This window comes from Encephalitozoon romaleae, chromosome VII, assembly GCF_000280035.1.
Source record: "Encephalitozoon romaleae SJ-2008 chromosome VII, complete sequence".
NCBI classification, from domain to species: Eukaryota; Fungi; Microsporidia; family Unikaryonidae; genus Encephalitozoon; species Encephalitozoon romaleae.
This window is the reverse complement of record NC_024902.1, coordinates 170,427-195,115: the sequence shown is the minus strand read 5'-3', so window position 1 is coordinate 195,115 and position 24,689 is coordinate 170,427. Positions and strand designations below refer to the sequence as shown.

General features: G+C 38.8%; 18 protein-coding genes across 18 annotated transcripts; 7 read left to right on the top strand and 11 right to left on the bottom strand.

Annotated features, from left to right (window-relative positions):
• EROM_071630 (hypothetical protein) lies at positions 1–800 on the bottom strand (the record flags this gene model as incomplete). Its single annotated transcript, XM_009266636.1, has 2 exons — positions 1–556; positions 583–800. 2 exons carry the CDS (start codon positions 798–800, stop codon positions 1–3), a joined length of 774 nt encoding a protein of 257 aa, XP_009264911.1.
• Positions 801–937: 137 nt separating this feature from the next.
• Positions 938–1,666, top strand: EROM_071620 (40S ribosomal protein S2; the record flags this gene model as incomplete). Its single annotated transcript, XM_009266635.1, has 1 exon — positions 938–1,666. The coding sequence occupies one exon, from the start codon at positions 938–940 to the stop codon at positions 1,664–1,666; it is 729 nt and encodes a 242-aa protein (XP_009264910.1).
• A 95-nt stretch (positions 1,667–1,761) lies between these two features.
• EROM_071610 (transcriptional accessory protein) lies at positions 1,762–4,443 on the top strand (the record flags this gene model as incomplete). Its single annotated transcript, XM_009266634.1, has 1 exon — positions 1,762–4,443. The coding sequence occupies one exon, from the start codon at positions 1,762–1,764 to the stop codon at positions 4,441–4,443; it is 2,682 nt and encodes an 893-aa protein (XP_009264909.1).
• Positions 4,444–4,541: 98 nt separating this feature from the next.
• On the bottom strand, positions 4,542–5,087 carry EROM_071600 (ribosomal-protein-alanine acetyltransferase; the record flags this gene model as incomplete). The annotated part of the gene is made up of 1 exon (XM_009266633.1): positions 4,542–5,087. The coding sequence occupies one exon, from the start codon at positions 5,085–5,087 to the stop codon at positions 4,542–4,544; it is 546 nt and encodes a 181-aa protein (XP_009264908.1).
• A 45-nt stretch (positions 5,088–5,132) lies between these two features.
• On the bottom strand, positions 5,133–7,934 carry EROM_071590 (hypothetical protein; the record flags this gene model as incomplete). The annotated part of the gene is made up of 1 exon (XM_009266632.1): positions 5,133–7,934. The coding sequence occupies one exon, from the start codon at positions 7,932–7,934 to the stop codon at positions 5,133–5,135; it is 2,802 nt and encodes a 933-aa protein (XP_009264907.1).
• Positions 7,935–7,979: 45 nt separating this feature from the next.
• EROM_071580 (phenylalanyl-tRNA synthetase subunit beta) lies at positions 7,980–9,398 on the bottom strand (the record flags this gene model as incomplete). Its single annotated transcript, XM_009266631.1, has 1 exon — positions 7,980–9,398. The coding sequence occupies one exon, from the start codon at positions 9,396–9,398 to the stop codon at positions 7,980–7,982; it is 1,419 nt and encodes a 472-aa protein (XP_009264906.1).
• Positions 9,399–9,788: 390 nt separating this feature from the next.
• Positions 9,789–10,253, top strand: EROM_071570 (putative ribonuclease-like protein; the record flags this gene model as incomplete). The annotated part of the gene is made up of 1 exon (XM_009266630.1): positions 9,789–10,253. One exon carries the CDS (start codon positions 9,789–9,791, stop codon positions 10,251–10,253), a length of 465 nt encoding a protein of 154 aa, XP_009264905.1.
• A 291-nt stretch (positions 10,254–10,544) lies between these two features.
• Positions 10,545–11,819, bottom strand: EROM_071560 (26S proteasome regulatory subunit 4; the record flags this gene model as incomplete). Its single annotated transcript, XM_009266629.1, has 1 exon — positions 10,545–11,819. One exon carries the CDS (start codon positions 11,817–11,819, stop codon positions 10,545–10,547), a length of 1,275 nt encoding a protein of 424 aa, XP_009264904.1.
• A 44-nt stretch (positions 11,820–11,863) lies between these two features.
• On the top strand, positions 11,864–12,583 carry EROM_071550 (mRNA decapping enzyme 2; the record flags this gene model as incomplete). Its single annotated transcript, XM_009266628.1, has 1 exon — positions 11,864–12,583. The coding sequence occupies one exon, from the start codon at positions 11,864–11,866 to the stop codon at positions 12,581–12,583; it is 720 nt and encodes a 239-aa protein (XP_009264903.1).
• Positions 12,584–12,661: 78 nt separating this feature from the next.
• On the bottom strand, positions 12,662–13,246 carry EROM_071540 (putative vesicular transport protein; the record flags this gene model as incomplete). The annotated part of the gene is made up of 1 exon (XM_009266627.1): positions 12,662–13,246. The coding sequence occupies one exon, from the start codon at positions 13,244–13,246 to the stop codon at positions 12,662–12,664; it is 585 nt and encodes a 194-aa protein (XP_009264902.1).
• A 33-nt stretch (positions 13,247–13,279) lies between these two features.
• Positions 13,280–14,302, bottom strand: EROM_071530 (tRNA-dihydrouridine synthase; the record flags this gene model as incomplete). The annotated part of the gene is made up of 1 exon (XM_009266626.1): positions 13,280–14,302. The coding sequence occupies one exon, from the start codon at positions 14,300–14,302 to the stop codon at positions 13,280–13,282; it is 1,023 nt and encodes a 340-aa protein (XP_009264901.1).
• A 55-nt stretch (positions 14,303–14,357) lies between these two features.
• On the bottom strand, positions 14,358–15,581 carry EROM_071520 (hypothetical protein; the record flags this gene model as incomplete). Its single annotated transcript, XM_009266625.1, has 1 exon — positions 14,358–15,581. The coding sequence occupies one exon, from the start codon at positions 15,579–15,581 to the stop codon at positions 14,358–14,360; it is 1,224 nt and encodes a 407-aa protein (XP_009264900.1).
• A 243-nt stretch (positions 15,582–15,824) lies between these two features.
• On the top strand, positions 15,825–18,665 carry EROM_071510 (hypothetical protein; the record flags this gene model as incomplete). Its single annotated transcript, XM_009266624.1, has 1 exon — positions 15,825–18,665. One exon carries the CDS (start codon positions 15,825–15,827, stop codon positions 18,663–18,665), a length of 2,841 nt encoding a protein of 946 aa, XP_009264899.1.
• A 73-nt stretch (positions 18,666–18,738) lies between these two features.
• On the top strand, positions 18,739–19,929 carry EROM_071500 (hypothetical protein; the record flags this gene model as incomplete). The annotated part of the gene is made up of 1 exon (XM_009266623.1): positions 18,739–19,929. The coding sequence occupies one exon, from the start codon at positions 18,739–18,741 to the stop codon at positions 19,927–19,929; it is 1,191 nt and encodes a 396-aa protein (XP_009264898.1).
• A 29-nt stretch (positions 19,930–19,958) lies between these two features.
• EROM_071490 (threonyl-tRNA synthetase) lies at positions 19,959–21,899 on the top strand (the record flags this gene model as incomplete). The annotated part of the gene is made up of 1 exon (XM_009266622.1): positions 19,959–21,899. The coding sequence occupies one exon, from the start codon at positions 19,959–19,961 to the stop codon at positions 21,897–21,899; it is 1,941 nt and encodes a 646-aa protein (XP_009264897.1).
• A 46-nt stretch (positions 21,900–21,945) lies between these two features.
• Positions 21,946–22,482, bottom strand: EROM_071480 (hypothetical protein; the record flags this gene model as incomplete). The annotated part of the gene is made up of 1 exon (XM_009266621.1): positions 21,946–22,482. The coding sequence occupies one exon, from the start codon at positions 22,480–22,482 to the stop codon at positions 21,946–21,948; it is 537 nt and encodes a 178-aa protein (XP_009264896.1).
• On the bottom strand, positions 22,472–22,891 carry EROM_071470 (hypothetical protein; the record flags this gene model as incomplete). Its single annotated transcript, XM_009266620.1, has 1 exon — positions 22,472–22,891. One exon carries the CDS (start codon positions 22,889–22,891, stop codon positions 22,472–22,474), a length of 420 nt encoding a protein of 139 aa, XP_009264895.1.
• Positions 22,892–23,027: 136 nt separating this feature from the next.
• EROM_071460 (hypothetical protein) lies at positions 23,028–24,605 on the bottom strand (the record flags this gene model as incomplete). The annotated part of the gene is made up of 1 exon (XM_009266619.1): positions 23,028–24,605. The coding sequence occupies one exon, from the start codon at positions 24,603–24,605 to the stop codon at positions 23,028–23,030; it is 1,578 nt and encodes a 525-aa protein (XP_009264894.1).
• Between the last annotated feature and the right edge of the window lie 84 nt (positions 24,606–24,689).

Sequence of the window (24,689 nt, the reverse complement as noted above, 5' to 3'; positions counted from 1 at the left end):
TCAAATATCTCTCACAAGTTCTATTGTCTCCATTATATTTTGATAGAATTCTCCTTCACTTATCTTGAGGTCATAAAACTCCATTTTTCTTATGAAATCCACTGCTGCTTGTACTGATGTCAAATAATAGCTTACTTCCTTCTCATCATACGTCTTGTTGAAAAAACATTCGCAATCGGCCTTGATATTAAGCTCATGATTACACTTCTCTTTACACCTCTCACCGTTCTTTCTCCTGTAGAGAACCATAAACCTGGTTTCTAGGTATATGTCAGGAACCGACGACTTTATGATGCAATAGATAATGGACGGGAGGATCTTATCCTGTCCCTCGTTCCTCCCAATTGAATTGCACAATCTTTCCATGACATCCATTACGCAAGATATCTTTTCTGTTGGTGTTTGGAGAAAAGGAAGGGATTTAAGCACCTTGGAGATGTCTTCCAAGATATTCCTCTTCACACTCCTAAGTTCTAGATGCTCTGGGTTTATCCATCTGTATAAAAGAATTTTCTTGTTTACAAGCTCGTTAGTAGGATCATTTGTGTCCATAAGTCTAAAGTTAAGTCTACTTCCACTTACTGTTTGAAGCTGTCTGACATAACCATTCTTTCTACTAAGCTAATTCCTACCTCGCATTTAACTCCGTATTTTATAGAAATGTAGTCATAGAATGTTTGGAGGAGTGTGGGATTATCCTTGACTAGTTTTATATCTCTAGTAAAATTGTCTATTGTTCTCCCAGCCGGAGTTAAGGAAAGAGATAAGAGAGCCTTTGAGCAACCCTTTCTGCACTTCATGCCTATTGTTTATTCAAAACATTTCAACGTTTTGAATATTTAGATATGAGATAATGGTGATGCTCTAGGGGCTGATTTCCGTACTCCTGCCTCCATGATACACAAGCAAATTTTTTGTTCTTTTGTAGGCCCTTAAAATGGAAGGTACTGAAAAAAGAAATCCTGGAAGGCCATTTCCTAGGAAGGAGGAAAGTGAATGGGTACCAAGAACAGCAGTTGGGAGGCTGGTGAAGATGTTTAAGATAACGTCTTTGGATCAAATATTTAAGTTTTCTCATGTGATCCGTGAACCAGAAATAGTTGACATGCTATGTGGAAACTCAATAAAAGAGGAGGTATTATCTATTAAGTCTGTTCAGAAGCAGACAAGAGCTGGGCAGAAAACAAGGATAAAGGCCGTGGTCGTGGTTGGAGATGAAAACGGGCATGTTGGCATTGGAACCAAGGCATCGAAAGAAGCTGCATCTGCAATTCGAGGAGCCATAGCTAGAGCCAAGTGTGCAATTAGGCCTGTAAGGTTAGGGCTTTGGGATGGAAACCAAGGGAAACCGCACACTATTTCTTGCAAGGGATCTGGAAAATGTGGAACCTCCATTGTCCGAGTGATTCCTGCACCAAGGGGAACGGGGATTATATCTGGAAGTGTCAACAAGAAAATATTTGAGCTTGCAGGGATCAAAGATCTTTACACTATATCTTCTGGAGCCACCTCAACAACTGAAAATTTTGCTAAAGCCTCCATTGCGGCTCTTGAAGCAACATCATCGATGATTCTTCCAGAACAATGGGAAGAGAAGCCTAGGACATTGAATCCATTGCTGGAGTTTGCCGATATTCTTAATCAACTTGACAAAAGCCGTGTTTAAACAATAAAAGCGGGTTTGCTTCTTACATAAGGGATTTTTTGTTAGTTAGTGTCCTAGGATGTTTTGTTGTTAAAACCATTTTTAAGAAGTCCTTAATGAACGATTCCAGCTCGGAAGAAATGATAAACATAAGCAGAAGGGGGCATCATGTAGTGCGAAAGCGTGTACTCGAAGACCTTTTTGAAGAGGATGATCATGCCACTTCTGAAGAAAGCATTTCTTCCATTGACTATGAGGATAAAGACTCTTTGTTCTTCGAAATTTTTGGCACAGGGGAGGAGTATGGATACGTTCTCGAAAGTGAGGGAGATGAATTACATGAAGAACCAACCAATGGTGACGATGCGGGGCCGGAAGATGAGAGTGTTGATTTGAACAAAGTGTATGAATATGCAACGAATAACATGAAAATCAGTCCAGAATCTCTTAGGAAAGTTATTGAGTTGTTAGGAAAAGGATACAACATTCATTTTGTGCTATTACACAACTCAATTGAAGATGTTGGTATTGAAGAAGGATACAAAATTGTAGACATTTTTGATGAATACAAGGAATTCGTAAGAGTGAAGAAGAAGATGAAAGAAAAGTATGGGGACGATGAACTCCTTCAAAAGATTGAAGGGATTCATGCTCTTGGATGGTATTCTGGATATAAAAAACATCTTAACAAAGACCTTGGGCTTCCAACTGAATTGCTTTCTGTAGAAGATTTTTGTGAAAACATAAGAATGAAGAAGAAAATCCATGAACCTTTGGATACTTCCTCCTTTTTAAGGTTTGATAATGAAGTTGAGTTGGTTCGAAGAATTTCCCTACATCCTGTGTTTAAAAATGCTTTGTATGTGATTTTTAAGAATCACGGCGTGAGAAATGAGAAAAGCGGGTTGGAGGTAAGAGATGATATTATAAGAAGATGCCTGGTAGACTTCTATTTAAGCGATATTTCATCTGATGGCCTTTGGAATAGATGCCGTGAAAGGATAGTACGCTCTTCGATAGAAAAAACGAGCAAAGACGTGATTATACCTTTGGTTCTTAAGGAGATGAAACTCGAGGAGAGGAAAAAAGGTGTTTTTATTGAAGCTATTGATAGAATAGTGAATGGGTCGATTGGAATCAAAGGGGAAGGGACGTACGTATGTGGTGTCACAAAGGAAAAGAAATACCTCAAGGCTGCAATTGTGAATTTTGAGGGTGATCTGGTTGATTGTATAACAGTTAAGGAAGAAGAAGAAGAAGAACTTCTGAAGTTCATTGGGAAATTTGATCCTTGCTGCACTGCAATTAGCGGATACAGTACATCTATCAGATATTTAATGAAGTCTCTTTTACCATGGAACCCTCTTTATGTAGAGAACAGAATTGGGCAAATGAAGGCTGAGGGCACTTATTCATTTTGCTGTAACATAGCAAGGGTTATACAATGTCCTGAAATCGAATACAGTGATATGTTAAATAAGGGCATCGTATATATGGAAGAAACCCTGCCTAGAAGTATAATGGTTGAGACTATAAAAAGGGGAATTCTAACAGCAGTATCAGTAACAGGAGTAGATGTAAATTACCTCCTTAACAACAAAAGAAGGGAAGGTTTGTTGTCATTTCTTGGAATAAGTGATATTCTAAAGAATAATTTATCTAACCTGAAATATGTAGCAAAATTAGAGGATCTCCAAGATTTGTGTGAAAATGAGAAAGAATACATCAACCTCACAACATATCTTAGGATACATCCTGGCATGTTTTCTAGAGCTTCTGAGAATGAAATATTGGATTGTACAGCCGTTCATCCAAAAAACTACACCATTGCAACCAAGTTGTGCACAAATTTGTGTAGCAAAGAATCTATAAATGGAAAGACTATTGATCCTATAAGGAAGGCATTAGACAACGAAAAAGAGGTACTTAGGATGTTTGGTTCCAACGTTTTAGAATATGATGATCCTCTGGCTATCAATGTTTATAATACTTTGTTGAGTAACAACAGACCAATATACTCCGGGCTTCCTGATCACCTTATTTTCAGAGAACTAACAGGGTCAGACTCAGATCTAATTGGAAAAGTGATAGAGGGAAGAATTTCAAAGTGTGGAACCACATACTATCTTCTAAATTCAGATTCCACATCTGCATCAATATACATAAAAAAGAACAGAGAACAAGAAGAGTTCTTCTTAAACCAGCTGGTAACTGTGAGAATCCAATATATGAATGACTTCTTGTTATCATACACAGCAACCATCGTAACTTCTGAAAAAAAGAAGCCACATCACTCTCGCTTTATGACACATCCTTTGTTTAAGGACCTTAACAGTGAGGAATCCGAGAGATATCTCAAAGATAATTCTTCTTCTATGCTTTTAAGAAGAAGTAGGAGAGATGGGTCCCCTGTGGTGGTTCTAAGAGTATCTGGTGATATATATGTCCATATAAAGATACAAGAGGCAGAAAAGTATTACTACAAGGGAAATTCATATGAAGACTTGGATGAATTTATATCTAGAACGGCCAAAAAAATGCTCACGAACTTCAAGAATATAAAGAACCATAAGTATTACTTCGAAGATGAAGAGAAACTTCTGGAATATCTCAATCAAGGAGGAAGCTACATAAGATATGGCTTCTGCTTCAGTAAAAAGTACCCAGGAAAGCTTTGCATGATATACCGTGATGGATACAATCGTAAGGAATACATTACAGTGGATGACCATTTGGTATATGAGGGAAAGAACTTTGGAAGCCTCGATGAATTTGTAAGATATAAAAAGTCTCTGTGACAAAGGGGACCAACCGGGCATAAGAAGAGAAAAATACACTACAGTATTAAGTCACGAAAAAGACCTTGAAGATTAATAGTCCAATATTTAATAATCAGTTATTTTAGTTCGGAAGCTTGAATGTCTGCCCCCCTCGCCATACATACCTTGTTCCTGTCCATCTTCAGTGATTTTCTCATATCAAGAGCATTTTCTCCATCCCCGTCGACATAATAATTGAATACCTTTCTATAAACAGCATATCCTAATTTTTTGTAGAATTCAATCGCTGTTATGTTTCCCTCTCTAACGTATAAGTCGGCAAAATGCGCATTGTAGACATCTCCGCTTTTTTCTATAACACTCATGCACAGCCTTCCGAAACGATTTTTTCTATAAGAGGGGGCAACTGAGACTGCAGAGATATGCGCGTTTATAAACCCATCCTTCTCCTCCAACTTCCCTATCATATATGCACACACATTTCTCTTATATGTAAAGGAAGTTTTATATTCTGGTAAAGAAGGAATGACTATACAGTCCTCCCCGTGGTTGACTAGATAATAGAGATAATAGCTTAATGGAAAGCTTTCGGACTTCTCGTCCAAATTCACCCAGTCCAGTGAGAAGATATCACTGGGAAGCATAGGCTCAACCTTATACATCTCAAATGGGCTATTTTTCTTGTTTCAAATTTTTCGAGGATAACCTCAAATAATATTGATCACTTCAAATATCTTCTCAATATCTATATTGGTTTTTTGCAATACTTCTTTAACTTGCTGCTCACTCAAATTGGTAAACTCTCTAATGTGCTCTGAGCTAATAAATCTATTTCTTCTGAAAGACTGGAAAAAAGGCTTGTTCAAGGCTTCTGCTATCTTTTGTCCAAGCTCTTCAAGGAATTCAAATAACTTTTCTTCAATCTTTACAATTTCAATCACCTTGCCACTCATACATACTCCAAAAACCTTGTCCTGAGAAATAAGTTGGATAGGCATGTCGTTGACAAATATTGTTGCCACTGAAACCAGGAAATCATCTTTCACCTTCATAATAACTATATTCCCAGCTCGGTCCCCCACCACCAAATTCCCATCACTCGTCTTCTCTAAAGCCATCACATACCTCGGAAGCCGTTCTCTGCAAACAATTCTTTTGTCTTTCACCATGAACACAGAGTCTTTTTCTGTTCCGGCAAATAACTTACCCTCTCCAACGCACATCCTGGTTATTTTTGATGGAAATTTCACCTTAAACTTCTTAAGCAATGTTTTCACTCCAATCTCATAACAATAAAGGCTGTTCTCCGTACCGCAATAGACTTCCTTTCCGTTCATAGCAATTACCTCGATCTTCCAGGAAGTTCCAAAATCATAAAGAAGGCTTCCATTCTTGTATACTTTTAAGAAATAGCTGTCCTCAAAACCTTCTCTCTCAAGCCTTCTAACATATGCAGAGACAACCTGATATTCCGAAGAAGAAAACTCTATGGCTTTTCCATGGCCTTCTACCATTAGAGACCCATCAAATCTTTTTATCTTGAAGTTATCAGAATCATTATCAATATACATAGCCTCCCTGCCTATGATTTTGCACTCTTCTTTATTATTTATTGTATCTACCATAAATACTCTGTCTTTTTTATATTCGTAAACCTCTAGTCCACATCTCCCACCAATCACTACCATGTCCCCCGAAAGAGCACTCTTCAATCCATCAACATCCAAACTTCTCTCATGCCTCAAATCTATGACTTTTTCTTCAAGTATTACAATTCCTTCCTTTTTTCCAGTAGGTTTACCGCCTTCCCTTATTCTTATGGGAAGTGAGAGTGACCCGTCTTCATTGATCTTAAATCTGTATATCTCCGTTCCAATTGTGTACAGAAACCCATTAAATAGAGACAAAAACATCACATCAAAGCGGAACGATTGGATAAATACGAGCTTTCCATCATCTATTCTATACACCCTAAGGACTCTTTTTCCAGTCAGTATAAATAAATATCTTTCATTCACTTCCATTTCCTTAATTGTAAATTCTATTTCGATGTTTTCAGACGAAGAGGAATCAAGTTTAGTTATTCTATTCTTATATCCAAGAAACACATACTGGCTATTTGCCGAAAACGAGTCATAATCGATACTATGCTTATTAGTAGTCAGATTGTTTTCACTGCTTATATTACAAACCATCACCAGTCCTACCATCATGTAGAAATCATTCTTTCCTATCTTGTAATACCCAACTATTTCGTCTTTGGCTACAAATTTGTATAGGCTCGCCATCCTTCCTCCTTCCAGAAGAAGACATTGGGCTTCTTCATCATACTGCACGCATATAAACTCTCCGCAACTAAATATACTTCTCAGTACTTTTTCCTCCCTTTCTCCAAAAAGTTTCATCTCATTTAAGAGAGAAAAAGGTTCTTTCTCGGTAATCTCTCCAATGTAATGACCATCAGAGACGTAAACATGGTATATTCCATCTGCCGTGATAGTCGCGGTGGAAAATCTTTTGATTACTTCAATTACATCAACTAGCTCAAGACTGACCATTTCATCTTCTCTTTTTATATAGTACATGCAGTTATTTGAATTGTAGCCTACAGAGACCATAAGCCCAGAGGAATGTATTTCTATATCCTTAGAAGGATTTATTCTTCCTATATGTTCCAACTTCAGTCTATCTGTAAACTTAAGGCTAAAAATCTCACCTTCTTCATTCACTATTAGTGTTAACAAGCATTTTCCATCATAGTGGGAAGTGTAACATGTAAATATCTTAGTCTCAGATATATCTTTACATTCACACCTTGAGCTGGCCTCAATGAGAGTTAAAGTTTCAGATGATCCGAGAGAGATCTTATAAACCTCAATCTTATCATTGTTCCTGAAAAAAAATACTCTGTCTGGCGAAAACACGACAAAGCTATCTTTCAATGGGACGACGATGTACCCCCCAGGAACATTTTCCTCCTTTAACATCTCTATCATTTCAAGTTTATGTTCATAAATTCTTACAGACACTCCATTTTGATTCCTCACTAATAAAAGATAACGTCTTGTACCCTCCATAACCTTAAGATCTATAACAACACTTTCACCTACAGAATGCTCAATAGGAATCTGCAGTTTATCTTCAAAAAAGTAAAAAATCATATTTCCAAAATAAGATGCAAGACACATACTGCTTTTTCCATGTGCAACGTATGCCCCCACCTGCCTATAGTCTATAGAGCATCTGCCAAATCTGTGCCGAGCTCTTTCATTAAGGTCCTTATCTAGAAACACAAAATATCCGCTAAAAACAACAAGAATCTCGTCTTCTACAATAGATGCAGACTTTATCACATCGAAAAACTCCATCTTCCTGGTGTATACAAGCTTTCTGTGGCTAATATTGTAAATGGTTATCGAAGAAGTCTGTACAAAATATATGTTTGATAAACTACATAATACCTTCATGTACAAATCCGTGTTCACAACAGCTCTACACAGGTAAAACATTCGGTGCAGGGGAACTTTGCAATACGTAATAATACAGATAAGCATTTAATCAAAAAAGCATATTTCACTTTTTCTTGAGAATTCGATGTCAACTTTGTGCCCAACAAGCTCCCTGATGTTCTTCAGCCCATACTTTATCATGGCAGGCCTTTCCAAAGATAATCCCCAAGCAATAACACTTACATCAGAATCAAACCCCATAGGTCCTAACATTTCTGGCCGAAATATCCCCGAATTCCCAACTTCCATCCATCGATTCATTCCCTTATGGTATCCAAAAACTTCCATTGAAGGCTCCGTATATGGATTGAATGCAGGCTTAAATCTGATGTCGCACATCCCTAGTCTGTTAAAGAACTCCTGAAGGATTCCCATGAGATGAGTTATGTTTAGACCTTTTCCAGCTATTAACCCCTCCACTTGGTGAAATTCGGCTAGATGAGTTGCATCAACACTCTCATTCCTAAAAACCTTATCAATCGAAAAAAGCTTCACAGGCTTAAATCCTTCCTTTGCAAGCTTGTACAGATTCCGAGCGCTTACAGAAGTTGTATGTGTTCTTAATATGTTCTTTTGTGCCTCTTTAATGTCCCAGTTGTTCATGTATCCTAAAGACCCGTATTTTCCTCCACAGTGGGTTTCCTTAACCTCATTGAGATAATCTTTCGGGAAGTTTAGGCTAAGCTCTGGATTCAAGAGGAAGAATGTGTCATGGGCATCTCTAGATGGATGGTTCTGAGGTTGGAACAATACATCGAAATTCCAGAAAGACGACTCTACATACTGATCAGTTGGCATCTCGCTAAAGCCTAACTCAATAAATATTCTTTTAAAATCCTCTCTTATTTTCATGAGGGGGTGTATCGATCCACACTGAGGAATGTTCCCCTTAGCATCAAAATTATAGTGCTTGAAGGTCAGGCTTTTGTAGGACCCGTCAAGAACCATTCCTGATGTTAGCTCAGTAGCATATGAGGTATTGTCAAAAAACATAGGTCCTTTAGTTGCCACGAATACAATATTCTTCTTTCTAATCACCAACTTTCTTTTCCTCAGAACCTCTATCTCCTCATCTGTTGCCTTGCCTCTCTTCATATTGATAACCATATTTCGAATCATGTCTTCAACCTTTTCTACGCTTCTAAAAATTTTGCCATCTTTCCTTTTTACCCATTTATTCTTAAATGCATTCATCTTTCCTACCTCATGCTTCGATAGCTCATCAGAATCTATACCATCTTTTCCTATAGACTTAAAAAACAAGTATTCTGGGCTTCCATTTTTCTCTACCTCTTCTCCTTCAGGAGTCAGCACTTCTTGGTATGATTCCTCCTTTCTCACATCACATATCCCTTTGCTCTCAAGGCTTATCAATGCACCATGTATCTCGGAATATGGTGCATCAATATCAGAAGATCTCACTTCGTCCTGCTCCTTCAAAACCTCCACTATCTTTTGTACCATTGACATCTTCTAGGGCTTGAAATATAAGATGAAATGTACTTTGGATAGGGAATCGGGCCATTAAGCTCTGGATTATTCTTTCAGATTCTCCTTACTTCTTAATACTTCTCCATATCCTCCCCTTGGAATATTCGTTTTGAGCCTTTTGAGATCATCCAGCACGCTCTCGATGGCTGTAATATTCCTCTCAAGCTCTCCCAAAATCCTCTTATGCATCCTAAACCCAAAGTACTCCTTCTTTATTCTATCTTTAAGTAGCTCTCCTTCGGTATTCCTCATAACTGTTATCTTCCTCTTGAGTTCTGTGTTTTCCTTAGCTAGGTCTCTGTTCTTTTTCTTCATAAGACTCAATGCATCACAGTGCATTTTCTAGCCCCATCTAGGCATAAGATGTTCAATATAGAGGACCACTATACAGCACATATGAGGAAAGAAACCATCAGGACACTTTCTCAACCATTTGCATTGACAAATAGAAGTGTTAAAGCCTCGAAGAGGGAGAAACAGAGTAGGGGAATACCAAAAGTCGAAAGAGAAAAAATAAAATACAGAGATTTTGTTGAGATAGGCAAAATGTTCATAGACTATCTAACAGCCTTGAAAGGAGCAATGAATCCATCTGCTTTTGTAAGTAAAATGTACTTATGTGAGTTAACAGGTGCAAAAATTAAAATTGTGGGAGGAAGAACTGGAATTATAGTTGAAGAAAGAGCCAATTCTATAATTGTTGTTTTGGAAGACGACTCTGTGAAAACTTATTTGAAGAAAACAACTGATTTCACAGTTACACATGAAGGAATAGAATATGTGTTCATCGGTTCCGAAATGAAACCTAACAGGTTTATAAAAAAATAATGGGCCTATCCTAAAGCTTGATGAAAGTTGGCAATGGAAAGAAAAAAGAAGAAAAAGTTCAAGATAGAAGAGGTATAAAGGCTGAGGAAGAAATAAAAAGAATCCGAGACCGTAGAAATGCTAAAAATAAGTTATATATGCAAAGAACTAGGAAGAATCAGCCGGTTACAGGCAACAGGATTAGCTTGCTGTTGAAACAAATAGAGGAATTACAGGGAAGCAATATCAATTGATATATGTTTGCAATAAGTAAATACTCTTTCAAAGTTGATGCAGTAGAGAACAATTTATTCAAGAATAAAGTCCAGCTGAAATTACTTTCTGTTTTGAGAAAAATACTTTTTCCCTTGCTGAAATGAAATCTTTCATGGTAACTGTCTTTCTTCTTTCTCTCAAAGCTATCATCCCGGCTTCCGTACAGATTGCCTTTATGTCTGCCCCGCTCAGGTCTTCTTTACTTGTTATCAATGATTCGATGTTCACACTTTCATCCAGTGTCATCTTCGATGTATGGATGTCGAATATCTTCTTCTTTGTAGCAGCATCTGGCATCCCAAACTCAATTTTCCTGTCAATTCTTCCCGGCCTAATCAAAGCTGGGTCAAGAGCCTCTATCTTATTCGTAGCCATTATTACCTTGATGTCATTTCTGGTATCAAACCCATCTAGTTGGTTGAGTAGTTCCAGCATTGTTCTTTGGACTTCCCTTCTTCCTCCAGAAGACGTATTGTATCTTCTTCCTCCAATTGCATCTATCTCATCAATAAAAATTATTGATGGCGCATGCATATCTGCAACCCTGAAGAGTTCTCTTACAAGCTTAGGCCCCTCTCCAAGATATTCTTGGATCAACTCTGTCCCAACAACCCTAAGAAAAGTTGCGGAAGTTTGATTTGCAACAGCCTTGGCTAGAAGAGTCTTTCCAGTTCCTGGAAGCCCATACAGAATTACACCTTTTGGAGGCTTTATTCCCATTTCTTGGTAAAGTTCTGGATTAGTCAGTGGAAGCTCGACGCTTTCTTTGATTTCCTGTATCTGGTCCTCAAGTCCCCCGATGTCTGCATATGTCTCGGAAGGTGCTTTTTCTAGTTTCATTACATTAACCATTGGATCCATCTCTCCCTCCAGAACACCCACAACACTATTATCTTTGTAATTTAGGAGAACAGTACATCCAGGCTCAAGTAAGTCCTTATCAACAAAAGACATGATGTTAACATAGTATTCCAGACCAACACCGGTAGTAATTATTCCATGATGGTCATCAATAAATTCTTCAAGTGTTCCAACAGAAAGAGGACTTCCACGAAGTTGCTCAACAACATGTTTCTGACTGTTCGACCCCTCAGAAGACTTGTCTGGCTCACACAAGCTTAGTATGTTGTCTTCCAAAGATAGCAGATGGGCCAGCTTTCCCAGTTTCAAACACCTTAGCTTACACTTCATTTGCGGATATACTTGAGGTGGCTTCGAAGCCGTTTTGCTCTCCTTGACTCTCTTGCGTCTCTTCAGGTTTATTGTGGTTGTGTCCTGAAGATTATCCTCCTCTGGCTTGTCCCCGCTCATCTAAGGGTTTGTGTTGTGTCAAAATAGAATTCATCTAACCCCAAATGATCCCCGAGGACATTTTGGATAGCATAGCCTCGAGATTCCTTGTGGGCTTAGGAAATCAAGAGAGGAATGCTGCAGAACGTCTATTCTTTGCAGTGGAGGAAGCTCACTGGTTTTTGATGGATAACTACAAGATTTCGGATCTTTCCTTTGCTGATTTTAGCCGAGAACTTCTAGGCCATGTTGGCATAAAGATGAATATTGAAGAGGCACACAAGAGCTTTGTCAGATATAGGCAGTCAGTGAAGGTTTATGGGGCAATTCTTGTGGATCCAAGTATTTCCCATGTGCTGGCTGTCAAAGAGAAAAAGAAAACAAAGAATTACTCTTTCCCAAAAGGAAAGAAATGTATGGATGAGGATGGCACAAGCTGTGCCATAAGAGAAGTTTATGAGGAAACTGGATACGATGTACAGAACAAGATATGCAATCTACCAATAACGATATTTGATAAAATTACACTGTACTTTGTGTTCAATGTCAAGCAGAGTTTTCCATTCGAGGCACAAACCATAAAAGAAATCGAAGAAATCAAATGGCTGTCAACGAGGAAATTGTCAAGAGGAGAGTATAGAAGAGGATATTCAATTGTTTCTGCTGCATTCAAAAAAGCTTCATACTTGCTAGAGGCTATGAGAAAATCTAGATTTAGGTTCAACACAAAGAAAATAACTCAAAGGATTGATAAATTGCTTGGGAAAACCAAGGCAAAAGATTAGGGGCTATAGCTCCAAAGATATAGAATTGATAGCAAAGCTTTAATCTGTAAGTTCCATTATGATTTTCAGAGGGAGACTTTATAAAAAAAACCTGAGAAGGAAGAACATAATAACAAGTAAAACGATTCCTCCCATAAAAAGTACTCTGTCTGATAAATACCTCTTGTCGATCTGATCAATAAGCTGTTTACTAAGGCCTATCTGGCTCAAGCTGGCCCTTATTCTTTCACTTGTCCTGTTTATATACACGTTTTGCCTTTTGACTGTCTCGAATGCATCCATGGCATTCATTAATACATCATTTATTCTTTTTGTGCTAGAAGAAAAGAAGTCATCGTCACTGATGGGCTGAGGTATATTTGTGTTTTCCATGTACTCTTTTTCTGTGTTAGCCTTGGATTTGGTCATTTCCTCCCTCATTTCGCTTCTCTTCTTAGATCTCTGGTTTCCGAGTCTCAAAATAGATTTGCTAAACAAATCAGCTTGTTTAGATAATCTTTCAGCCTCGGGCTCTGAAGGATCCAGGTTGGAGACAGACCTTGAAAAGGATTGTATACGAATAGCCAAGGCACCAATGTTCTCTAGATCTTCCTCACAAACTTTTAACTCCTTCCTGATGGCATTTTCCTCTTCTATTAGGCTTGGAACGTCTTTCTCAGCCATCGAGTTGGGGCTTCAATAAAAATGGTATATTTCTCACCTACTTTTACTATTATCAATCATGTTTGTATCAAGAACAGGACGGGGCTTCATCTTATAGACCTCAGAGGTTCCCCTTTCGTTTATTGTAGATTCCATTTCTTTCACAAGATCTAAGTAAAACTTGTAAAACTTCTCTATGGTGTTACAGGAGTCAACAATGGGCCTCCTGTCGGGATTTGTAAGAAAATAGTTATACAGCAGCTTGAATATGTGAGATTTCATGTGCCCTACATCCGCGCTTCCTGGAAACTCCATGCATATATCCAAATACTCTCTAATTATCTCAAGACATGGCTTACTTTCCCCTGTGAATATAAGAGGATTATAAAGATGAGTCTCTCCTACCATTACTCCATCACACTTCGTATACTCCAAACATCTCCAGATATCGCTATGAACCATTATATTTCCATTTGAAAGGACAGGGATCGTCAAGCTCTCCTTAACCGCTTTGATATGGTCCCAGCTTGCAAATCCCATTGCTTTTCCTTTCTGGTCCCTTGTCCTGCCATGCACAGCTAGTAAAGAGCATCCTGCCTTTTCAATCATCCTCGTGTACTCTACAGTTTTTTCTATCGACTCAAATACTCTTATTTTGCAGAAGACAGGAATGCTAAGATTAGTGGATAGAGTCTTCACTATTTTTTCTGTCAAATCCCAGTTCTCTTGCAGATATGCTCCATAACCACCCTTCCTGGCCACCCTCTGTGGGCACCCAAAGTTAATATCAATTGCATCACAATGATCCTGCATTATCAATGCTGCCTCTAGCATGGCCTCGGGAGAATTCCCGCAAATCTGGATTATCAGAGGTCTATCTTCTTCTGACGTTGTGTACCACTGATTCCTCACAGGATTTCTAGGCCCACGTAAAAACGATTCACAGTGCACCATTTGCGTATAGAACATATTGGCTCCATATCTTTTTGACAGTCTACGCCAGGCCTCTTCGGAGTTTCCAACCATAGGTGCAACTGCAAAATATGGTTTCGATATCTCCTCCCAAAATTTTTTCATGTAGGATAAAATGGAAGGTTATTTTAACAAAGTAGAATGATTTGGAGTTTTATTCTTAGAGAGCTTTTTGCCTAAGCTTTAAGGCCTGGTACTCCTTCATTGCTACTAGTCCGAATCCTGCAGCACCGATACCTACAATTATGTAAACTAAGATATTGGAGCTACGGCTGTAATCATTCTTGAGGGAATTCACCACATGCTCTAAGTCAGCAAAGGACTTCTGAATCCTTTGAAGTTTTATATCAATACCATTCATTTTTTCGCTCAGGTTCATGAACTTCATCTCTGATCCTCCTTTGTTTTTTGCTGATGTGATTGCATCTTCGATATTCTTCATATGTGTCTTGAGTTGCTCGGAAAGAACATATACAACCTTGTCAAATGATGACTTATGAGGCTCGCCGACCACTAAGTGGAGGTATTCATTCAAGTACTCTATCTTTGAGATGAGATGTCTTATTTCTTCGTCTTCGTGGAGAATTCCGTCCGGACTCCTTGGGGTCTTATCCACTGGTGGTGCATGGACCCTGTGAACCTCATATTCGCTTGTTTCTGTCCTTTCAAATAGTTGTGCCTCCTTGAGCTTGTAGACGCTATCTGAAGGTGCCTTGTCATAGAATGATGTGATGTTGAAGTACTTTCCAGAGCCTATACCTGCCAATGTCCCCTTACGATAGTATCTAAAGCTATCGTAGAGTAGCCTATCACCATCATATAACTCGACTTTGAAATTCTTCTCTGTAGAAATTACTTTAACCGTGATGTCCTTTACTCCTTTAAGTCGTTCAGGGTTTATTGTATCTCTATACAAAGTCATCTCCTCGGATCCTATGAGACTAGTCTTCCCATCATTTATTGCCATGACAATCTCCGGTTGTGAACCTCTAAACTCAAGTCCTGCCATAATCCCTTCAAACATGTCATGACCTCCTCTGTAAACGCCTTGGTCCTGAATATCAGAGGTATACCATAAATACACACCACCTATGTGAGGGAATCGAAGCTTTGCATTGGTAAAGGTGTAGGAAAAACTCCATTCCTCATAGGGATTTGGCGCCAGAAATACAACAAGGCCTCCCTCATCAGTATGCCTTCGAAGGGAAAGACCATCAGATTCTACATGTGTTCCTTTCACTCCAACCTTTTCATTACTTCCTCCTGGATGATATGCTATCTCTCCATTAGCCTTTTCAATTACCCCTTTCTTAGGGTCAGAAGAGGTATCTGTGCTTACAGATGAAAAAGCATACCTGAAAAGAAGCAGTAATGTGTATCTCATGTTGTATAAATAAATATTTGAGCTTTTATAGATAATCTAAAACAATGTTTTATCTTTATTTATATTTCTCTGGTCCCAATATAAGCTAGAGAAAATACAGTACAGATTTAAGGACAAACATTGAAGAGATATACGTTGTGATAACCATTATTCTATCTAATCTCTATATTCGCTTTTGAGTCAAGCTCTCTACACATGAAACAAAATAAAACTATAGAAAGAATGGAATAAACAAAAGGTCATATGCTTGGTACTAAGCTGTCACTCATAGTCTTTTTTATAAGCAGATATGCAACTGCACAGATCATGAAGCTGCAGGCCAATGAAGGGAATCCTACAAGGGAGATGCCTTGTAATTGCAGAATAGATGACCAAAGATGTAGAGACTCTTGTTCAAAAGTATACAGTCTTGGAAATAGGAATTCCAAGGCACTAGGGACTGCAGATGCGAGAAAACCATCGGTAGTGACTATCAAAAAAATTCTACAGCAAGAAGAAAGGCCTTTCATTAGATTCGTAGAGAAGAACATTGAAAGAAACAACAATAACCAAGTTCTTGGAAACGATGACACTACAACGAGAAGACCAACAACAAAGGTTTTTGATGGAGATGGAAACACCATTTTTTATAATGGGTCTTCATACAAAATTTGCGATCTATATGGTCAGGCCAATAGAACCCGTGGGACAAAGGAGTATTTGAGCGTGAATGATGATATGAGGATTCTTTATGAGTATGTTATGAACAATCCTAAAGTGGAGAGAATCTGTGCAAAAAACGCGATAGAATATCCTACTCCATTTGATCCAATAGATAATGTTTCTTTACCTCTGATTCCATCGTCAAGGACAGATACTGATCATCCAGAACCTATAATTTTAGAAAGAAATAACATGATACCCATATTCATTAAGGAGTCTTTTGAATCTGCACCCGAAAAAGGACTTAGTGTAATTGTAAAGGATTCCGGCAGCTCTGTTTCCATAATTACCCTGAAGACGACCAGTATAACAACTACAACAACTACTAAGATTGGAAAACAAGAATATAATGAACCGGTGAAGAAGACCGAAACACAAACTATATTAACAACCAGGACGGTTACAAGGCAACGGGGATCTACCCGCAAAGGATTTAACGGTGTTGTAAAGACTGTTCTAAAAACGGTATTCGTGGGGAGTTCTGATAACAATAGAAACAAGACGACTTTCGAGGATCAAGAGCCTGATGCTATGCCATCATCAGAGACAGGTAATGGCCCTAAGAAGCCACCACTTGATGGAATGACTAACACCCTGACAGATATTCCGATTATTGAGAAAATCAGGAGTCTCCTTAATTTGCCAGCCCAAACTAATACCAGGAATGCAAGCTCTGTTCCTAGTGAAGCAATTCTGAAGTCTAGGACAGCCAGCCCGCAAATAATAACTACCACTGTTGAAAGAATTCGTACAACCTCTGCCCGTCAATCCTCTTCTGGATTTTCTTCTATAAAGGGTTCAAACAATTCATACTACGATGATTACACCAGAGAACTAATAAGAAGCATCTTCGATATGTTAAAAGGCAGCACCACCACTTCTGAGAGTAGAAGGGTTCTTCCTAACAGCAGCACAATAGTCAAGGAGACCACAACCACTGTCACAAAAACAACCACAAGGGCTAGAGACTATACACCCACAGTTTCCATTGTCCCTTCTGTAGAGATAAAGAGCCCTTACTTCCTTACAGCCTCAAGTGTCAAATCTAAAGAAAGATTGGAATCATCTATTTATGAAAGCTATGAAAAGAAACTGGACAATATCTATCAGAAAATAATGGCAAATGAAGAACAGTATAAGAATCTCATTGGAATTCTGCTGTCCATCAGAAAAAAAGAAAAAGATGAAGACAACACTCTCTCATCACTGAAGAAAATGTATGAATTGTATAGGGATGGAACTATTTATGAAAAAAGTGTTGCATCTCACTTGATGTCTGAAAGACGTTCTAAATCAAAGGTTATGCCCTATAGTGTGGAATCGAACCTAAACGGTGGATGGAAAGATAGGACACATGATGGTATCAGTGGAAGCAAAAATAACTTAAGAACCCAAAGCAGAGAAAATGCCATGGAAGAGGTTTCGTCATTAGCTTACAAAGAAGATGAGCCATGGAAAGGTTTGGAGGGCAAAAATATAAATAACGGTGAATCCGATGCACCTATATCCCTAGTGCTGGGGGACTTTGAGCCTTCAAATGAAAAGCAGCCTAAATACCATTCCTTTCCGTCTGTAGTCTCGTTTTTTAGAGAGCCTGATCTGAAGAAAAGACTCAGAAAAGAGAGGGCATTCAAGGACCTACAGTACCCAACTATCACGGGCTTCCTCAATGCAAAAGACAACAGAGATGAGATTTATTCTAGGATGATGGATGTAGAAAAGGATACAGGGTGCAAAACTATAACAGACACTATTAGAACCACAGTAATAAGAGATTTTAATAGTAGTGTGCATCTTAGTGCCGTAAGCTCTATTGTTGAAGAGCGTATGAAGGGTCTTGAGAGAAAGTTGAATGAATTTTCTGATAGAGTTGTCCAGATAGGAAACAGGCTGCTAATGCTCAAGAATACACAGGAACAGAAAAGTCTTACAAAAGAAGACATCTCTACTTCCGAGATCATATCTCCTACTATATCGAGGTCGTCTATCTATAATGGACGTAATATTTCCACCAAGACGATGGTGAGTAGCATTGAAACTTTCTCCTCAACAACAAGCGTAGGCATCTCCATTGCACAGAAATCATCCTCGTCATTAGACCCAGAAGAAAAGGCCTCCATTTCCCATTATGGCCCATCCACTCTTTCAGTATCTACACAAACAACAAGTCTGGGGGGAAAAGGTAAGGAGCAAAGTATTGATGGAATTGTGGAAAAGATAAAAGAAAAGAAGATCTCGGATGAAAGCTTATTGATCTCTGACGATGCAGTTATAGACGACATTGTTGAAAAGTTAGCACCGTTAGTAAATAGCATAGAGATTTCATCTCTTGGTACTGCTACCAGAACTCAAAAAGAGATGTCTCCGCAATCTGTAGTTTAGGGAGATACTTATAAGTATATTTCGATTCATTAGAACTAATAAATAGCTTTGACATAAGTGGAGTCTATCCCCAATGGAGAATATCTTGAGGAATGAGATTAAAAAGGCCGAATGTTGTTCGTCGTCGATCAAGGACATTCTTGCAAGATGTGAAGATGCAGTTGGCTTTATTGAACTATACCTTAAGAGGAATCCAGGCAAAAAACACTCAGAGTTTTTAGATTTCTATGATGATCTAGATGTACCGTCGCAAGTGCTGCTCTATGAGAAGAAGAAAAAGATGGTTAGAAGTGATAAATTTGAGGAGGAGTGTCTAATGAGATATTGCATTGAACAGCGATCTGAGATATCTTATGAAATCATAAAGAGTATGAGAAATAGTAAGCTTCTGTTCAAGGTATTATCGGAGAGCTTTCTGCTTGTTAACGTTGACGAGGAGGATGATCTTTTTTTCACAAAATGTATTGTGGCGGCATTGAGAATACATAATATAGATTTCAGTGAGATGAATGTCCTAATGACTGGAATTGGACGTCACTTCAGTGATGGACGTAGGAAGTACTACGAGCATGGAGCTATTGTTGCAAGCGTTTTGTTGAACACCTGCGAGTTTGATATAGGATCTATGGATGAAACACAGCAAATGATCGATGACATACCGAGCCATTTGTTGAAGAAAAATGGAGATCGGGACTTTGAGGATCCAGGAAATGTTTTTAAATGCTATAAAAAAGTAGAAAACAGCTTTGAGATGCTTGGAAGCGGTTGGAGACCGAAGTTTCTTCAAGAGGCGATTAATGCAATTGAGGAGGAAAGGGACGCTGAGAAGGTTGAAGCAAGCTTTAGGTGGTTTCCTGACCTGGTTAGAAGTGCAACTGAAAGAACGCTCAAATATAAAAGTAAAAAAGCGCTTGAAGTTCTAATGAACTACGACGGATACGAGGAACACAAAGTTGATGCCATTTCCTCTCTTATCCAAAGGTCTCATAAGTTTCTTATTGATGATACTATAGACGACTTCTTTAATGGAAAGCTTTGCCTGAGGCATAAGATTATTTTAGTCTTTTCCTTCAAGAAGATTATTAAGGAGGGACCTTTAGATCAGGCTATTTCCCTCTACAGATGCATCGAGTTTATGGCTAGAAGGATTCATCACGAGATTCCAAGGGCGATGGGTAGAGCCCTTGAATGCCTTTTAGTAGAAGGCATGGAAAGGGCTGGGGAAAGAACAGACAGAGCTGTAGATGTTCTTACAGATAACTGATTTTTATGATATCCACCCCACCCCAGGAAATGTATGAAATTAAATTGAAAGTTGAATTTGAAGGTAAGAGCTTGGAGATTACTAAAGGCGAAACGCCATACGACATCCTCTGCAGCTATTGCAAGGACAGAAAGGACATTATATCCTGCAAAGTAGATGGGGTATACTCTGACATGTCAACAGAGATATTGAAAGACTGCAAGCTAGAGTTCTTGACATTTGAAGATGATGGGGCCAGGGAGATCTTTTGGCATTCCTCTGCACATATACTGGGAAATGCACTTGTGAATCTCTATCCCGATGCAAAGCTCGTCCATGGACCACCTGTTGAAGAAGGATTTTTTTATGATGTTGACATAAAGGAACCTATTTCGTCTGAGGATTACAAAAAGATTGAAATGGAAATGACCAGGATTATGAAGAAGAACTATAAGTTCGAGAAGGTAATTAAGAGCAAGGAGGAACTCCTAGATGCTTACAAAAATAATCCTTGTAAGACACATTTTATTATGAAGGGAGTTGACAAGGAAAGCTCGGTCTATAGAAATGGAGAGTTTTTCGATATGTGTCTGGGGCCACACGTTAGATCGACCGGTGTTGTTAAGGCTGTCAAAGTTCTTAAGAATAGCTCGGCTTATTTCCTCAATGATCCAAGCTTGAAGTCACTTCAGAGGATATATGCCATCACATTTCCTTCGAAGGATATGCTAGAGGAATATTTGAAAAGGAAAGAAGAAGCAAAGGAGAGAGACCACCGAAAGATAGGAACCGAGCTCAACCTTTTTTTCTTCTCAAAATACTCCCCAGGGTCATGTTTCTTTTTACCCAATGGAACTATTATGTATAACACGCTGATCGAGTTTCTAAGAGAAGAATATAAGAAAAGAGGGTTCAGAGAGGTTATAACACCGAACATTTTCTGTACAAAGCTCTGGGAGGAAAGTGGACATCTTCAGAATTACAAAGAAAACATGTTTATCATTGAGGGAGATGATTTTGCGTTGAAGCCCATGAACTGTCCTGGGCATTGTGTAATGTTCAAGCATCAGGATCATAGCTTTAGAGACCTTCCTTTGAGGTTTGCAGACTTTGGAGTCTTACACAGGAATGAGCTTAGCGGAACTTTGACAGGATTAACAAGGGTAAGACGGTTTCAACAGGATGATGCACATATATTTTGTACCAAGGACCAAGTCAAGAGTGAGATCAAAGGATGCCTTGAGTTTTTAAGCTTTGTATATGGGGTTTTCGGATTCAAGTTCGAACTTGTACTAAGTACAAGGCCAGAAAAGTATCTGGGATCTGTTGAGGAGTGGGATAGAGCAGAAAAGGCTCTTGCCGAAGCCATGGATGAGAGTGGCCTGACGTTTAAGATAAACGAAGGAGATGGGGCCTTTTATGGACCCAAGATTGACATCACACTTCATGATGCCCTTGATAGACGAATACAATGCGCAACTATTCAACTCGACTTTCAACTTCCCCAAAGATTTGAGCTGAAGTATCGTGACAGTGATGGACAGTGCAGGACTCCTGTTATAATACACCGTGCAATCCTCGGAAGTATTGAAAGAATGATTGCCATTATTCTCGAAAGCTTTGGGAAGAAGTTACCTTTTTGGATATCACCAAGACAGGTAGCGATTGTGAACATAGGAAATTTTGATTATGTTGAAAAAATAAAGTCTGTGCTCGGCAGGTTTCGAGTCGATGTGATTGACGATAGCAACACATTGAACAAGAGGATAAGAATTGCTGAAACAAGTGGATATGCCCTTGTGTGCGTAGTTGGAGAAAGAGAAGCGAAAGCAAATGAGGTGAATATAAGACTTAGTAAAGTCGAAAAGTCTACCAACTTGAACAAGAACATCGATCTTTATGAACTTAGGGACATCTTAAGCAGGATGGCTGATGAAAAGATCGAACTTGAAGATGTCCTGCACATCGACAAGATTTCAATCGGAAACTAAATCTTTTTAATTACTTGAGACGTCAATACCGATGGCCCTACTCTCTCTAATCTCTGAACTCTATATCTTCCACTTTCATTGGAACAATATCCTTGCATGGCTCTTTGCAGAATGAGTCGGAGCATACACAGACGTGCATGACTTCGTTGTTATGGGCTGACGGGCTATTTCCATAGAAGACCAGCTCTTCAACCATAGACATATTACATCCCTCATTAATCACATTATGGATCGAAGTGTTTTTCTCTTTAGCAATTTCACTGAGGAGAAGCTTCATGGTTATTAGGTTTTCATTTACCTCATTTTCTCCTATGTCCTTTTTCTGGACAAATCCTGTTCTGGTCATTCTTCCCTGAGTTAACATATCCCCAAAGCTATTGACCTTGATTCCTTCAAAGTATCCAGTTTCATCCACAAGTTTATCGCCCTCTTTTCTAAACTTCAATCTCCCCCAGTAATCGGTAAGATGATACCCATCGTAGGCTAGAACGTTTTGTATCTTTCTGATCCCGGGCCTGTTCTTCAGCTTGTCTCTGATAAGGTCTAAATTCTGAAGAAAAGAACAAAACGTTCTATATCCCATGGGGATTCTTCCTTATTTTTTCCAGCATCTCTATGGTTGGTTCCTGTGGAGAAAGATTGCCCACTCCTTCATCCTTTCTGTGGTCAGTAGGTTTTTGTTTATCATTACCTTCCTTTGGGACGCTAGGCTGGTCAGCTCCATCATAGTTTTTAAGAAGATTGTTTTTGAACCTGCTGCCTGCCAAGAAATGGCTCACCAGTGTTGTTAGTATGTTCTTAAGCTCCCTATACTTATTTTCTGTTGCAGGCCCCTTTACGCCACCATTACTACTTTTTTCCTTCTCCGTGCCATTATTTAAAAGAACAATCTCAACAGTGCTTTCGTCTTCTCCACATAAAATGATGGCATGTTTGTAAATCAGAATAAGGTATATGGCTCTTACCATCCCAATCTTATGGATCATTTTCATCCGGAAGGAGATCGTTATGTCTTTAAATCCTTATATCGTCTGGCATATTTTTTTCGAAACTTGTTTCAATTGTTTCAGAATATTCTTCCAATCTCAAATAAATTAAAAAGAAGTACGAAATTGAATATTTAATTCATTAAGTATGTGCTGCTTGAATGTAACCAGAGAATTTAAACTTCTTGTCCTTCAATTTCTCTTCTTTTAGTGCGACAAAGTTCCCCTCCACAAACATCTTTCCTTCAGGGTCGCTAATGCTGGCCTTCCCAGGCATGTTTTTAAGAACATAGAAAAGCTCATTCATCTCAGGATTGGCTTCCTTCTTTTCCGACCCTGACTTGCCTTCCTTTTCTGACTTTGAAGTGGTTATGTCCTTAGTATCTTTTGATGTTCCCTTTGATTTCTTCGAACCATGGGATATAATAGAAGTTGGCATCTTAGATGTAGATGTTGTACTTGTGCCCTCCTTGGAAGATGAAGTTTTCTTCTTATTCTTTGGAGATATTACACTAGCCACGGTGGATAGCCCTTGTGAAGCACGGCTTGAAAGTGATGTTGTCATAGATTCCTGTTTCTTACTCTTCTCTTTTGTGGCAGTTTCAACACTCTTACTTTCTGTACCTTTACCTTTGGTAGATACCCCAGAAGATGATTTTGTAGACCCTACAAACTTACTATGCTTCGAACTGGTAGATTCGTCCTTACCACTCTTCTTTGAGGTTCCTGAACCCTCAGACATACTAGAGACACTGGGCCTTATGGATTTACTTGCACTTTCCGACTCTTTTTTGGATTCGATACCTTTTCCAGGTGAAATAGAGGACGAAGCCAGTTCAGGTTCAATAGGTTTTGAAACTTCTACTGTCCTCTTTTCTTTCGCATCACTACTCCTATCCTTTGCAGAAGTCTTAATGCTCTGAGATGTTGTTTTCCTTGAATCCTTCTCTTTGCTAGAAGGAACAGAAACAGTAGTAGGGATGTCTCCACCTTTAGACTTTTCTTCAGACTTGCTCCAGAAGTTGAATTTCTTTTCCTTTTCTTTTGCATCTCCTTCCTTAGAAGAGCACTTTATTGCATCATCGATACTCTCCACAACAGTCATGACCTTAACATTAACCTTAACCTTCCTTAGCTTGTTATCAACAATAATCGTTGTCCAATAAGAATCTTCCAAGTTACTACTATTTCCAACAGCCTTTGCCATGATGGGGGAAAGAGAGTTGTTGATGGTGTTTGGCTTAGATTTGACCTCTTTATCCTGTCCTTCCCTAAATTCACCGTTGTTAGTAGACCCTTCATTTTCTTCTACTGTCTCACTTTTCATCGTCAGCCCTGATTTGGTCTTATTGCCCGAAATCGCATTCCTCACAATACTGGCTATCCTTTCTTCTTGCTCTTTTCCTCCTTTGTCTTTTGAATTCTCTTGGGTTATTATGATAATCGGAGTTTCTTCTCCATTCTTCTTTCCCGAGGCTACTGTCGATATTGAGGATATCGAAGCTTGACTTGGTATACTATACGAGGAGGAAAGCGAGGCCCCAGCAAGAGTTGAAGACATTTTCTCTTCCTTTGGTGCCTGGGACAATGAAGCATTATTAGCCCCAGGCTGCTCACCATTGTCACTCTTCAGGCCTTCGCCTAGAACCTTTTCTAGACTGATATTATCGAATATATCGGCCCTTACAACATGACCAAGCAAAAGCAAGGCTAATATCATCGTTTTGTTTTAATATCGCCTCTCTTTATATCCAGCAAGTTTCAGATTGTTTTATATCAAAAACTAAGTTTGAGAGATTGTAAT